Source organism: Panicum virgatum, chromosome 4N (assembly GCF_016808335.1).
Source record: "Panicum virgatum strain AP13 chromosome 4N, P.virgatum_v5, whole genome shotgun sequence".
In the NCBI taxonomy this organism is placed as follows: Eukaryota; Viridiplantae; Streptophyta; class Magnoliopsida; order Poales; family Poaceae; genus Panicum; species Panicum virgatum.
In genome coordinates, this window is record NC_053148.1 from 42,660,303 (window position 1) to 42,673,554 (window position 13,252).

Below are 13,252 nucleotides of genomic sequence, written 5' to 3' on the forward strand. Positions count from 1 at the left end.
CCCAGAGCCCACACAGTCCCGCCCTCTCTGCTCTCTTCTACTTCTGCTCCAATCCAAAATCCACCGAGACCTCACGGCGGCGGCCGCGCGAACCCTACCTCCCCCGCCAGCCTCATGGGGCCGACCGTCGTGGCGCGCCGGAAGCGCGGGGCGGACGACTTCCTCAGCGCCGGCGACCCCTTCGACCTGCCGCGCCTGATGAAGCGCGGCCGGTGCTCGGCGTCGGCGACCGCCGCGGACCTCGGCCTCAGCTTCCCGCTGGAGTCCGACCCGGTCGAAGCGCTCCAGCTTATCTTCCCCGGCGCCGACCCGCAGGTGCGCCAACGAAACCAATCGATTTCAGTTGATTTGGCTCGCGCTCTGCTTCCTCGTGATTGTGCTCTGTTATGATAGGTGGATTTTTCTATAGCCCTAATCGATCACGACGAACAGACATAGAAACGCACCGATAGAGCATAGGGCAAGCGAGGGGCTATTGTTTTTTGTGCTGTGATTAGCGTGAAATATTTAACAGCTGATAAACTTGACTGCAAAATTCGGTGCCTTTAGGATTTTAATCCATCCGGTCAACACAAACCGGTCAGGTATCCCAGAGTTCTGACCAGTGGGTACCAAGGAACATCTTCAGTCGTGTGTTATTTGTCTTACAGTCCAAGTTGGTACTGATTAGGATGCGTGCCTGATAATTTGTTTTTTTTTCTCAATTTACAGATTCTACGAGATCATTTACAAGCGTCAGGAAATGTCTTGGATGCTGCAATCAGAGCATACAAAGATTATTTAGCAGATAGAAGTACAGAATCTTCTTCTGCCGTAACCTATGCTCCGTCCGACAACGGGGCAAATGATGCTGTCCCGATTCAAGGTATGCAACATCTGCATATGTTTCAACCCAAAATGTTCAGTTTACAATGCAATCATTATATTCGTCACAGTTAGGAAAATCAACAATTGGCACTAATGCCAATATGCCATGGTAATTAGCGACATATATTTCCATGCCAGCAAAGTGTTAGCTTAACCATTTAAACCAGTTAACTTAAACCTTACATCATCAATGCCTGTTGCAGTTGATTTGCCACTGTCAACTATTCCCACCAATGGCTCTGAATGGGCAGAGCTCATTGTCAAGGAGATGTCCTCTGCTTCAGATTTGGTTGACGCCAAGAATCGCGCCTTCAAGATACACAAACTATTGGAAAAATCTGCTGCTAGAGCTAGCCCAGATGAAAAGCACAAAATGAACAAGGTATTAATACAAAGTTATATATTTCTTGATTCTGAATCTTGGCTTGCTAACTATTAGTTATCCATACTTCAAAGTCACCTGAATTAGTGTTGTCAATCCAGGAGCACAAGATAGTGAAGCAGATGCTGGGAGCCCTACTTCACCAGAACGGCGTTCTAAAGCGGGCATTCCTCATACAGCACAATCGGCTCAAGGAATATCAAGAGATGGTGCAGGAGCGGTCTCAATTCAATCAGGTCCTCGAGAAGTACCAGAAGCAAATAAAGGCATTAGAGGTAGGTTTCGTGAAACAATAGCTATGATATATAATGCTTAACTTTTATTAACTCTCTACTAACCATCTCATCTGGTACTATACAGGAGAAGAACTATGCCTTGTCATTTCATCTTCAGCAAGTGAACCAATGCAGCAGCACCTATGGTTATCGCAATCCGGACGTCTTCTAACCAACACTGTTGGTTGAAGAAGACACATCTAATCATCATGCTGCAGAAATTTATGGGTCCACCATGTCCTGAAACTGAGAGGGGAAACTTTTTCTGACAGAAAAAGTATCAAAGAAAAGATATATTCATGTGTGTTATTGCAATGAGTTTGTGTTTAGAATTCTCTAAACCATTTTGTCAGAAAAAAGTATCGGATCTAGTTTAAGCGGGCAAAATTCGAGTGATTGGAAAATTCATGTAAACCATTTTGTTCTAAATTATTATGATAGCATATTGTGATGGTTCTCCATCAAGCTCCCTACTGAGAAACGATGATAAAAAATCCTTTATAAGCATCTTGCAGGGATCATCCACCTAATAGACAATGTGTATTTTCATTTGACGTTGTTACGACACATTGCTTCCAGATCTGAACACAAATCTTCGTATTATATTTCGCTCGCCATTCACCTGCTTCCCGCCAGTCCACATCATGGAACTCTACTTTATTATTTTTCTTCATGAGAAGTACTGTGCTACAAGATATGTAACCTTGAGGATCAAGCTGAGATGCAACCGCAATCATGAACCAAGAACTCCAATCCTTCCACCATTACGGGGGTGTTTGGTTCGGTGTCATATGACTGAACCAGGCTCCTGGAGTGTAGCACAGCTACATTTGGTTGCCTGAACCACGTCCTGGGCCTGTCCCCCGCCATGCATTTCTTCCCCCTCCTCCTGCTTCTGGAGAAACGCCTGTGGACTCCGTTTCTTGGGAGCCAGGCTCGCGAGGTGCAAGGGTGGGCGATGGTGGCTAGAAAATGAACTATGTTCACGTTATATGCAAGCAACCAAACATGATTTGTGTTCATCCTAGCTGAGTATATACTAGCAACCAAACAATGAGGTGTTGCATGACTTGAGTCTGTCCCAACCAAGCCTGGATGCTAGATACGAGCCAGGCTCGGCACAGCAACGAACCAAATGCGCCCTACTTCTTGGTCGTGATCTTGCTGCTACCTCTCCTCGCCGTCAAGCTCCGGCGGCGCAACCACGGCACGAACCTGCCTCCAGGGCCATGGCGGCTACCGGTGATCGGCAGCCTGCACCACCTCGTGGGCGCTCTCCCGCACCGCGCCATGCGTGACCTGGCCCGGCGGCACGGCCCGCTCATGCTGCTCCACCTTGGCGAGCTCCCGGTCGTGGTGGCGTCGGCACCCGACGCGGCGCGAGAGGTCATGAGGACCCACGACGCCGCGTTCGCGACGCGGCCCCGGACCGCCACCCTCCGGGAGCTCACGCGGGACGGGCTCGGCGTCGCGTTCGCCCCGCACGGCGAGCACTGGCGCCAGCTCCGCAAGCTCTGCGTCACCGAGCTGCTCAGCGCGCGGCGCGTGCGGTCCCTCCGCCGCGGGCGCGAGGCCGAGGCCGCCAACCTCGTCGCGTCCGTCGCATCGCTGTCGTCGGCGTCGGCGCCGGCGCCGCCCAAGCCCGTGAACGTCAGCGCCCTTCTCGCCACGTACGTCACTGACGCGATCGTTCGTGTCGTGGTGGTCGACAGAATCAGCGACCGGGACGCGTTCATGGAGAAGATCGACGAGGGCGTGAAGGTGGCCGCGGGGTTCAGCCTCGCCGACGTGTTCCCGTCGTCACGGCTCGCGCGCGCGTTCAGCGGGGCGGCGCGCCGCGCGCAGGCGCACCACCGCGAGATGACCCGGCTCCTGGACAGCGTCATCGAGGAGCACAGGCAGAGGAGGGCGGCCGGCGCCGGCAACGAGGAGGAAGACCTCCTCGACGTGCTGCTCAGGATCCAGAAGGACGGCGGCCTGCAGGTTCCCCTCGACATGGGCACCATTCGCGCCGTGATCATCGTAAGATTAGCTCCCTCTCGACAAGTCGCCATTCGCCAACGTCCTCGAATAAACCATGTTCCACTCTACTGTGCGTTCGACACCTGACGAAATTGACAGCATTGTAATTTTCGGATGCTGCGAAGGATCTTTTCGGTGCCGGGAGCGAGACGACGGCGACGACGCTGCAGTGGGCGATGGCGGAGCTGATGCGGCACCCGGCGGCGCTGCGCAAGGCGCAGGCTGAGGTGCGCCGCGTGCTCGCCGGGGCGAGCCGCGTGACGGAGGACGCGCTGCCGGAGCTGCGCTACCTGCAGCTCGTCTTGAAGGAGACGCTGCGGCTGCACGCCGCGGTGCCGCTGCTCCTCCCGCGCGAGTGCCAGGAGGAGACGCGCTACGCCCTCGGCTACGACGTGCCCAGGGGCGCGATGGTGCTGGTCAACGCGTGGGCGATCGGCCGGGACGCCGCGATCTGGGGCCCCGACGCCGAGGAGTTCCGGCCGGAGAGGTTCGAGGACGGCGGCGCCCGGGCGGAGGCGGACTTCAGGGGCACGGACTTCGAGTTCGTGCCGTTCGGCGCGGGCAGGAGGATCTGCCCCGGCATAGGGCTTGGCCTCGCCGTGATGGAGCTCGGGCTCGCCAGCCTCCTCTTCCACTTCGACTGGGAGCTCCCCGGAGGCGCTGCGCCGGAGGAGCTCCACATGGCCGAGGGGCTCGGGATCACGGCGAGGAGGAAGACCGACCTGTGGATGCAGGCCACCGTCCGCGTACCAGCACCTAATATCTGTGAGCGAGTGGAATCCTAGAACATATATATTTTATCTGTTGGATGGAACATCTTTTTCGTCCATAAAACATTGTTTTCCTTCTTTCTCGAACATTTCCATTCTAACTTGAACATTGTTTCCGAAATATTATAGAACATTGATTTTGTGGTGGTAGAGGTTCACTGAATTGGGCTTCAGGTTCATAGAGAAGCCTAGAAGTAATCTTCGAGAGCAAAGAGGGAAACGGTGAACTCACGATTTACTTTATTAATTGAAGGAGCTTGTACTCAACTGCTTCACGCAGCAAGCAGCCGTTCAGGAATCAGGAGGTTGGCCATCTGAGATGAATGGGAAGAAACACCTTGTCACTTGTGAGTTGTGACTTGTTCTTGAGGTTCATCAGGCATTGGAAGTGCTATGAAATTAGATTGCACATCTCAAAAGGACAAGATCTCCAAGGTTGATTATTATTGATTACTTAATGGAAACTTATTTGGACAATAAAATGCTCATATAGCTAGGCAACTTATTGGAAGTTGATCCAATCAGGCAATGGCAGAGCTCATCAGGAACTCAGAGAAGCATAGGCAAAATAAAAATTGGATCTTATGAAGAAAAACAAGAGATTTTACAGTCTAATTGCCCATCCAGGAAACAAGCACAACTACGACAATGCCAAGAATAACAGTTTCCTGCGCTCAACTTTGATGATGCATCTGCAGCGGAGTCTGAAGATGGTGAAGAGCCATCATCGAGACTACCTTGTCCTGAACCATGATGACTCCCCAAACTTGGGCTGCTGTTCCCTTCTGCTGACACATCAACCGATGCCCTAAACTTGGGCAGCTTGCCGGTGAGCCTGTTGTTTCTGACATCAACGAGGACAAGATTCGGCAATGCCGCGAGGGCATCCGGGATCTCCCCGGTGAGACGGTTGCCGGCTAGATCAAGCTTTCTCAGCCCTGTCAAGTTGGCAATGGCCGTCGATATCGTCCCTGACAAGTTGTAGTTCGTCAGGCCGAGGATGGTCACCTCAAGGTTTTCCTTATCGATAGAAAAAAAATATCGGAGGTCACTGATAAACAGAAATATCGGATATATCGGAATTCTATCAGTGATAGACTTTTTTTTTCGGACAAAATTTAGAAAAAAACATTAAATTTGTGCAGAATTAAACATAGATCCTTTCCAAACCAAAGAACATGAAAAACTAGACATAAATGATGTAGAAAATCAGAGAAAGTCACCCTTTGATAGCACATATTCAATAACACCTATTGGATTGCCCACCATATAGGCTCATGGCATTCTACATTAAGTTAAGTGGTGAAACAACAAATAAAGTCCAAAATATTTCAACCAACAGTCCCAAATGCTACTGGTTAGAATGAAATTGTTGCAACAACAGTCCATAGCAAGCTTGGTCCAGAGTCCCAAATATTACAAAGTTCGAATGAAACTTGAACACACACACAACAATTCATAGTCCCAAATACTACAATCCACAGACCCAACTTTGGACACCAAAGTAGTATGCAGTCCAAAATATTACAAGCACAACATAGCCACATATGGCTCAAAATTCTGATCTCCATATCAGTTCATAGTCTGTGGCCCCTAGGATGCTCATATCACTGCAAAAATTGCATATATGCTCAAAATCTGGTCACTAAATTCCAATTCAATTAATTCATATGATGGCAAGAAATCCATCTAACCTTTGCACCTGGGTAGAAGCAAGAGACTTTCCTCAACCTTTTTGATCTTGGACGAACAGAGGCATCCTGTGTATTTTCAGCACCTATAAAGATGTACATAACATAAGCATCCTAGCTCAACTATCAACACAAGATTGGGCTGTCAAATATTATTCAGAAATACTACAACATTCAGATCAATATTATTCAAGATGAAATGCATATATATAATGTGTAGCTGAAAACATTATCCAAATGCATATATATATATATATACATATATATATAGTGTTGCTGAAAGTATATGCTGTGCAAGTAAAATAAAAAGTTAGTCAAAGCTCATTTGTACCACCACCATTATTTGGATCTCCAACAGGTTCTTCATCACCACAAGCCCGTCCAATGTCACCATCATCACCGTGACCTTCGACAAAAATAACATTTTGATCGAATATATGTGGCCTTGACAAACTTAATACAAAGAATGTGGAGAATACAATCAAAACTGAAAACTCACCATTATCACCTCCATCATCAGAGCTGCTGTCCCCTGACTCGACATACGTAGGGCTACCTTGGGCAGAATCTGATTCAACATCATCTGCAAAATCTTCTTCCTCTTCTTCCTCATATGCTAACCTTCTTTTCTTACCACGTTTTTTGGGAAAAGTAACATTCTTAAATGCAGCCACCTCTGCTTCGTCCATCCCCAACTCTTCTACAATAAATGCACTAGGATTGGGTGGTTCAAGGTCAAGATCACTATCAACATATTCATCAAGAGTCGGTACTGACTGACTTCTAGAGTTGCACAACCAATCCATGATCGGGTTGTCTTCATCATACATAGCACAATCCATCAAGATGCTACAAGGATCAGAATCTGATTCAAGATGGCATTGCATGTCCTGAAGGCTTTGCATTTCGTCTTGAAATAGTTGGATGCGCAACTTCAAATTATAGTGCACATAAACTAATTTATGGAGCTTGTCATAACTTAAACGATTTCTCAATTTGGTATGAACCAAGGCAAAGGTGCTCCAATTTCTTTCACAGCCGCTAGAAGACATACATTGTGAAACAATACGCTTTGCAAAGTATTGCAGGTCCGGGTAGTCCCCGCCATATTGATCCCACCAATCAGCTAGAAAAATAAAAGTACTGCAGATCTAATTCATTTTAATACTAATAACATGGAAGGAAAGTATTGCTTAATAAAGGTTCAGATAAGAATAAACTACTAATATGCCTAAGCTGCAAACAAAAGAATGACATATAAACTGAGAATGTAATTGAGATCTAAGTCAATTCGGGAATGGCAACAATCTGAAATCACCTGCACTCACACGGCCATTAAGGGCCGACCTTCGAGCCTCTTCTCCTCCAAATAACTTTCCTTGCTTTCTAAAGAGGATATATTGGTCAATTGCAGCGGAAGCCTTTGAAGATGAACGAGCAAGCTTCTTCAGAGCCAATGTTACAGCATGTTTGCATTTTGAACTTTTTGAAAGCTTGGTAGTATAAATTGTTTTTGGGTCTAGTGCAGCAGCTAGAAAAAGAACAGGTTCAACAAGATTAATAAATTGACAATGCATAAAAGAGGCACATGAATATAAGTTTTTATTTCTACCCTTACCTGCAACTATGAGAGTATCATTAAGAAGATAGTGAAGCCTTTTGTTGATTATTTGCTTCCAACTGTCAAGGAGATCTTTATGTCTTCGGTCACTTAAATTGGTACTTATGTCCTTTACAGCACGTGTCATTTTTTCAAGAAATCCAGATACAGTAGCATTTTTCTGCTGATCAGCAAACCGAAGGACAGTATATATTGGTGAGACAGCTTTTAACACCAACTCCATATCATTCCACCAGTTCTTTTGGGACAAACAAGCCTCAGTGTATTCATGGTCCTCTTCACCAGCCCATGCACAATCCTCCCAGTCCTTAGATGCCATCCATAACTTAAATTGATCCTTCCTATCCCAAAAACTCTGAAGAAATAGGTAAACCGTGCCAAACCTAGTGGCGTTCCACCGAATCAGCTCTCCTCCTATCTTCTCTCTCATCATAGCATGCAGCCTGAACAGAAAGCAAGCATAAGAGTCATTACACAGCACATTTATATTCAGCATCTAAGTTTCTCAATTATACTAGTCATTACCTATTATGGTTATACAAGAATCTACAAAATTTCTTTGCACTGTCCACTACATGCTCAATAAGAGGAAAACGCCCTAGGTCCTTTAACATCAAATTAATTGTGTGAGCAGCACATGGTTGCCAAGTGATGTGAGTATACTCAGCAATGAGCAGCTTGCAAGCTTTCTTGTAGTTGGCACCATTATCTGTGACAATCTGAACAACATTTTGTATCCCAACCTCAACAACAACCACTTCTTTGAGAATCTTATAGATAAAATCTGAATTTTGGGTACAACCAGATGCATCTACAGTCTTGTGAAAGAACATGCGTCCATGGCAAAAGATCATAAAGTTAATAATAGACATCATAGTAGGGCCTGTACAATCAAGACAAAAGAAAAGGTAAGAACACAACTACAATTATATTCAACATGTACAGCAAAATGAAGCACAAAATTATACATTTATCTACCTGTCCATGAATCACACATGATGGTAACTCCATATTCATTCCAGTCTTCCTTGAATTCAGCTAAGTGAGCCTCCACATCATCAAAATTCCTATCCAATAATGGGCCATCTATTTCTTTTCCACGTGGAATATGCACTCCATCTCCAAACTCTTGAGATAACTTGACTGCTGCTCGAAAGTATGGGCAGTCCGCTTTCCTTCCAGGAATATCATTAGCATGGAACCACTTTGCCCAAGCTTTCCCAAGCTTCTCTCTAGCACCCGCAGTGAGCATAACATCCACTCGAGGCTGCACTTGATTCCTACTACGTACCAAATCTATGTCAAAGGGAGCTTGGAAAGAACTACCAGGACTTTTGTAAAACTTGTCAATTCTAGTTTGATGATTAGCTGAACAACTTGCAGCCCCACTACCACTTGCCTTACCAATAGATGGAGGACTGCATTGTTCCAAAGCATGTTCCCTTAAAGACTCTCATTGCCATCTGAATTTGAGCTTCTTCATCAAGAGGAATTCTTGTGTTGCAATGTGTCCCATAATTTCTGCTCCCTGCCATGACCTCTCTTTGAATAAAGTGTTTAAGGTCTGTATTTTTCTTTGACCTTATCCTTCGTTTTGTCACATCATCAACCATCAATTCCTTAATAAAACGCGGCACCTTGGGACAGGAAACTACAGAACCAGAAATACCACCCAAATGCTGCCTGAATCGGGTTGCACCTCCACCAGCAATAGTTGTTCTACAATAAAAGCAGCTAAAGCCACTTTTATACTTCTCACCATGGCTCCATACATACTCAATGGACCCTTTTAATTTGACCCGCCTCCCTACAATGAAAAAGAATTACAAAAGTATGTAGTTGGCATACAAAAATGTGGCTAGAATGAAACAATATAAATGATCTTTTTAATCTAATTGAAATGGGCAAAATATAACAATTGCATAAATTGAATGAATAAAAAATAATTTCATAACAGGCCTACAATATTGGCCAGTTGTACTGATTAGAAATACAGAGAATTTTTAACCTGATTGATGATTTATTGCCCTCTAATTTCATTCCATTTATAGTGAGTCACATACACTCTAATAAGCAACTGAAATTAAACGAACAAAACAATGCTAGTGTTCTGTTGTGCCTCTTTACCATCTTCGCAGACCACCTCAATGCCGGTGTCCGCCGTCGTGCTCGTGCTCCTACCACCGGTCACAACACCAGTGGTTGATTCCCTGGCGATACCCTTGCCTTTGCCAGCAGCAGCAGCAGCAGCAGCTCCACTGCTCGATGCCCCAATAATGGCTACATCAGCATCATCTCCATCGCCTCCTGTCACCATCAGCACCCTGTTTTGCGCCATATGGCTTTGTGGAAATGACTTGGCAACACGTGTCACCCTAAGATGCAAAGAAATCGAGGAGAGATGATCAACGAGGTATTTGCAGAGGCAGCATTCCTATGTATAGTCAACTCTAGGAATAGCTAATGCAGGTAATTGAATCACTTCCCTAGGTACTAAAAAGCATTGTAAAACAACTAATGAATTCATACATACTGTTGTATTTTTCTTGAACATACAGGAAAGAATTCATACATACTGTTTAATTCATCCAATACGCTACGGATGTGGAAGAGCAGGGAGGGTTGACGGCACGAACCTGCGGACGTAGATCTGACGGCGGCGACGGTGACTGTGATCCCTTGACTAGAATAGAGTGGGTGTCGTTCTGCTGCAGTGAATCAAGTGGACAGGAAGAGGATCGATGACACAGAGAGGTGGGTTGCAGTGCAAGGCGGCCAGGAATGGCGTGTGGGTGCCCCGAGCGACGTCCCGGCGCGGCGAGGGTGGAGCGACGCAGCCAGGAGCCCAGGACTGGACGCGCCGCCGACGAGCCACGCGCCGTCCAGGCGGTGGCTATACAGCCCAGGACCAGGAGCCCGGCGCGGCACGGCCGGAGCGCGGTGGTCCGGCGCGGCGCGGCCGGAGAGCGGCGGCCTGGGGCGGCGACCGGAGCGCGGCGGCCCGGGGCGGCGCGGCCGGAGCGCTGCGGCCCGGGGCGGCGCGGCCGGAGCGCTGCGGCCCGGGGCGGCGCCCTGAACGCGGTGGCCCCGCGCGGCGACCTGGTGCTGCGCCCGCTGCCCTGGCCCCTGGCGGCGGCCAAGCTTGGGTTGGCGGCGGCTCGGGAGGAAAACAGGGGGGAGAGAGAAGCAGAGAGAGAGACGAGTGGTGGGGATTGGGGAATACCGTCCAGGCGGTGGCTATACAGCCCAGGAGCAGGAGCCCGGCGCGGCGCGGCCGGAGCGCGGTGGTCCGGCGCGGCGCGGCCGGAGAGCGGCGGCCTGGGGCGGCGACCGGAGCGCGGCGGCCCGGGGCGGCGCGGCCGGAGCGCTGCGGCCCGGGGCGGCGTCCTGAGCGCGGTGGCCCCGCGCGGCGACCTGGTGTTGCGCCCGCTGCCCTGGCTGCTGGCCTCCTGGCCGCGCGGTGGTTGCACGACCCCGGCTGCCCTGGCCCCTGGCGGCGGCTAAGCTTGGGTTGGCGGCGGCTCGGGAGGAAAACACGGGGGAGAGAGAAGCAGAGAGAGACGAGTGGTGGGGATTGGGGAATGAATCGATTTAGGGTTTGGGGAGGCCTGCGGGAGGACTTTGACCCGTTCCTGGGCTTTTGGCGGGCCACGAAATCGTGGATGGCGCGATGGATTTCAAAACGCCGAAATTTTTTAGCGGTAAACTGTATTTACCGGGGCCCACCGGTAATACTGATATATCGGAAATATCGTTTTTTTATCAGTGATAAGGAAAACCTGTCACCTCGGACGCGTCGCACACCACGCCCAGCCAGCCACTGCAGGCGTCGTTCCCCGCCCACGACCTCGAGAGATTGAGCGGGTAGCCGAAGCCCTCCGCCACCTGCAGCAGCGCGCTCACCTGCGCGTCGCACGGCCCAGGCTCGTCCAAGCAGAAGCCGTTCCCGGCGACCACGTCGGCGGCCACGGCGGGGCTGAACGTCGGCACCGGGCCCTGGAGGTGGTTGTAGGACAGGGAGATGTCCGCCAGGCTCGCCATCGTACCCAGGGACGCCGGTATCACGCCGGTGAGGTTGTTGTGCGACAGGCGCAGCGTCCTGATCGACGTGAGGTTGGCGGCCACGGCCGCCGCCGGGAAGCGGCCGGTGAAGCTGGCGTTGGAGGCCGAGAAGGCGCGGAGGGAAGGGCAGCTGAAGAGGGCGTTGCCCTGTAGCTGGAGCGACTCGAGCGCGGTGAGGTTGGAGAGGGAGGACGGCAGGGTCCCCGCCAGGCCTTGCCCCGCGAGGTCGATGGCGGTGACGCGGCCGGAGGGAGAGCAAGTGACGCCCTTGAAGGATCAGGCGTCGCCGCCGCCAGCGGTCCAGGTAGCGGGCGGCGTTGCGAGAGATCGGACGAGGTCGGCGATGGCGGCGGCACCGCCGCCGCCGCAGCAGCAGCAGCAGCAAGGCAACACGAGAAGATGAGGGAGACCTGGAAATGCTCCATCTCCATCCCCATATGCTGGGGGATTCTGGGGTTGGCTACTTGGCTTGCCTTGCGTCGACAGCGGTGGCTCGAGGCGGCGCGCGGTGGTTCTTCTTCACTCCGCGTCTCCGCCTGTTTCTCCGACGTGCTGCTGACAGCTTGTCTGTGCTACGGTTTTGCTCACGCCACGCAGTAAATTTTGACAGCTAGCTAGTTCATTTCCAACACACTATAACTTCACTGCCCTGCCGGTTGGGGGCAGGAAGGGGAGATCACGTTCACAAAAGTACAAAACAAATCCGTTTTGCATTTTGTCCCGGCCCACTCGAAAAAGATAGCATATTTTGTTTAAAGATAGCATATTTTGTTTAAAGATAGCATATTTTGTTTAAAGAAATCACAGCCAACCCCTCGTTCGATTTTTTTTAAGTAATCATCACATTGATATTTAGGTGTCAATTCAAATATACGGATATCAATTTAATATAAAATTAATTGCATAAGTTGCAATTAGATCTCTAGACAAATCTATTAAATATAATTAATGTATGATTAGTGGGTGGTTATGATAAAAATTAGTTATCAAATTATGAACTAATTAGGCTTAGTAGATTTATTTTATAATTAAATCACAATTTATAAAATTAATTTAGTAATAAATTTATATTTAGTACTTCTAATTAGTGTTTAAACATACAATAATTTATGACTGAAATTGAAAAAACTAAACCTGACCATGGGCTGTGTTGCTGCCTCTGTGTGCACGTACTACTCCACCTCACTCTTAGTTCCACTTCAGGCTTTATTTATTTTCCTTCAAAATTTCAAAATTTTATAAAATTCCACGTCACATCGAATCTTTGAATGTATGCATGAAGTATTAAATGTAGCTAAACAAAATAACTAATTACATAGTTTGTCTATAATTTACGAGATGAATCTTTTAAAACTAGTTAATCCATAACGAAACAATAATTATTAAATACAAACGAAAGTGTTACAATACTTTACAGATTCACTTTTATGTATATAAACAAGACCTCAATCATTGTCGTCGCCCGAGCACGCACGGCCGAGCCCGACGATGAGACGACATCTCTCGCGGTAGCACCGTCACGTGGACAACTGCCGGGCCCGGTCGCCACCCGAGGCCTAGTT

The 13,252-nt window shown here is 48.7% G+C and overlaps 4 protein-coding genes across 4 annotated transcripts; 2 read left to right on the top strand and 2 right to left on the bottom strand.

Annotated features, from left to right (window-relative positions):
- On the top strand, positions 1-2,054 carry LOC120671266. The gene is made up of 5 exons (XM_039951554.1): positions 1-315; positions 712-865; positions 1,071-1,249; positions 1,351-1,524; positions 1,610-2,054. The coding sequence occupies exons 1-5, from the start codon at positions 115-117 to the stop codon at positions 1,694-1,696; spliced, it is 795 nt and encodes a 264-aa protein (XP_039807488.1). The 5' UTR covers positions 1-114; the 3' UTR covers positions 1,697-2,054.
- Positions 2,055-2,259: 205 nt separating this feature from the next.
- On the top strand, positions 2,260-5,237 carry LOC120669418 (desmethyl-deoxy-podophyllotoxin synthase-like). The gene is made up of 5 exons (XM_039949176.1): positions 2,260-2,291; positions 2,667-3,546; positions 3,672-4,311; positions 4,696-4,751; positions 5,139-5,237. Exons 1-5 carry the CDS (start codon positions 2,260-2,262, stop codon positions 5,235-5,237), a joined length of 1,707 nt encoding a protein of 568 aa, XP_039805110.1.
- A 1,084-nt stretch (positions 5,238-6,321) lies between these two features.
- Positions 6,322-8,507, bottom strand: LOC120669419. The gene is made up of 3 exons (XM_039949177.1): positions 7,626-8,507; positions 7,326-7,538; positions 6,322-7,133 (listed from the first exon to the last, which is right to left on the bottom strand). The coding sequence occupies exons 1-3, from the start codon at positions 8,122-8,124 to the stop codon at positions 6,322-6,324; spliced, it is 1,524 nt and encodes a 507-aa protein (XP_039805111.1). The 5' UTR covers positions 8,125-8,507.
- LOC120669420 lies at positions 8,150-9,966 on the bottom strand. Its single transcript, XM_039949178.1, has 3 exons — positions 9,722-9,966; positions 8,607-9,046; positions 8,150-8,511 (listed from the first exon to the last, which is right to left on the bottom strand). The coding sequence occupies exons 1-3, from the start codon at positions 9,964-9,966 to the stop codon at positions 8,150-8,152; spliced, it is 1,047 nt and encodes a 348-aa protein (XP_039805112.1).
- Between the last annotated feature and the right edge of the window lie 3,286 nt (positions 9,967-13,252).

What these genes read in the sequence shown, in the direction of transcription:
- LOC120671266 (XM_039951554.1), top strand. Translation starts at nt 115, where the DNA reads ATGGGGCCGACCGTCGTGGCGCGCCGGAAGCGCGGGGCGGACGACTTC. An exon ending in TGATGCTGTCCCGATTCAAG is followed by an intron (nt 866 to 1,070) that starts GTATGCAACATC and finishes TGCCTGTTGCAG; the next exon opens with TTGATTTGCCACTGTCAACT. An exon ending in AAAAGCACAAAATGAACAAG is followed by an intron (nt 1,250 to 1,350) that starts GTATTAATACAA and finishes TTGTCAATCCAG; the next exon opens with GAGCACAAGATAGTGAAGCA.
- LOC120669418 (XM_039949176.1), top strand. Translation starts at nt 2,260, where the DNA reads ATGAACCAAGAACTCCAATCCTTCCACCATTA. An exon ending in CCATTCGCGCCGTGATCATC is followed by an intron (nt 3,547 to 3,671) that starts GTAAGATTAGCT and finishes GATGCTGCGAAG; the next exon opens with GATCTTTTCGGTGCCGGGAG. An exon ending in AAAAGGACAAGATCTCCAAG is followed by an intron (nt 4,752 to 5,138) that starts GTTGATTATTAT and finishes AAACTTGGGCAG; the next exon opens with CTTGCCGGTGAGCCTGTTGT.
- LOC120669419 (XM_039949177.1), bottom strand. Translation starts at nt 8,124, where the DNA reads ATGCTGAATATAAATGTGCTGTGTAATGACTCTTATGCTTGCTTTCTG. An exon ending in TGATACTCTCATAGTTGCAG is followed by an intron (nt 7,539 to 7,625) that starts GTAAGGGTAGAA and finishes TTCTTTTTCTAG; the next exon opens with CTGCTGCACTAGACCCAAAA. An exon ending in TAATGGCCGTGTGAGTGCAG is followed by an intron (nt 7,134 to 7,325) that starts GTGATTTCAGAT and finishes TTATTTTTCTAG; the next exon opens with CTGATTGGTGGGATCAATAT.
- LOC120669420 (XM_039949178.1), bottom strand. Translation starts at nt 9,966, where the DNA reads ATGGCGCAAAACAGGGTGCTGATGGTGACAGGAGGCGATGGAGATGAT. An exon ending in CAGAACACTAGCATTGTTTT is followed by an intron (nt 9,047 to 9,721) that starts GTTCGTTTAATT and finishes GGAACAATGCAG; the next exon opens with TCCTCCATCTATTGGTAAGG. An exon ending in CATGTGTGATTCATGGACAG is followed by an intron (nt 8,512 to 8,606) that starts GTAGATAAATGT and finishes TTGATTGTACAG; the next exon opens with GCCCTACTATGATGTCTATT.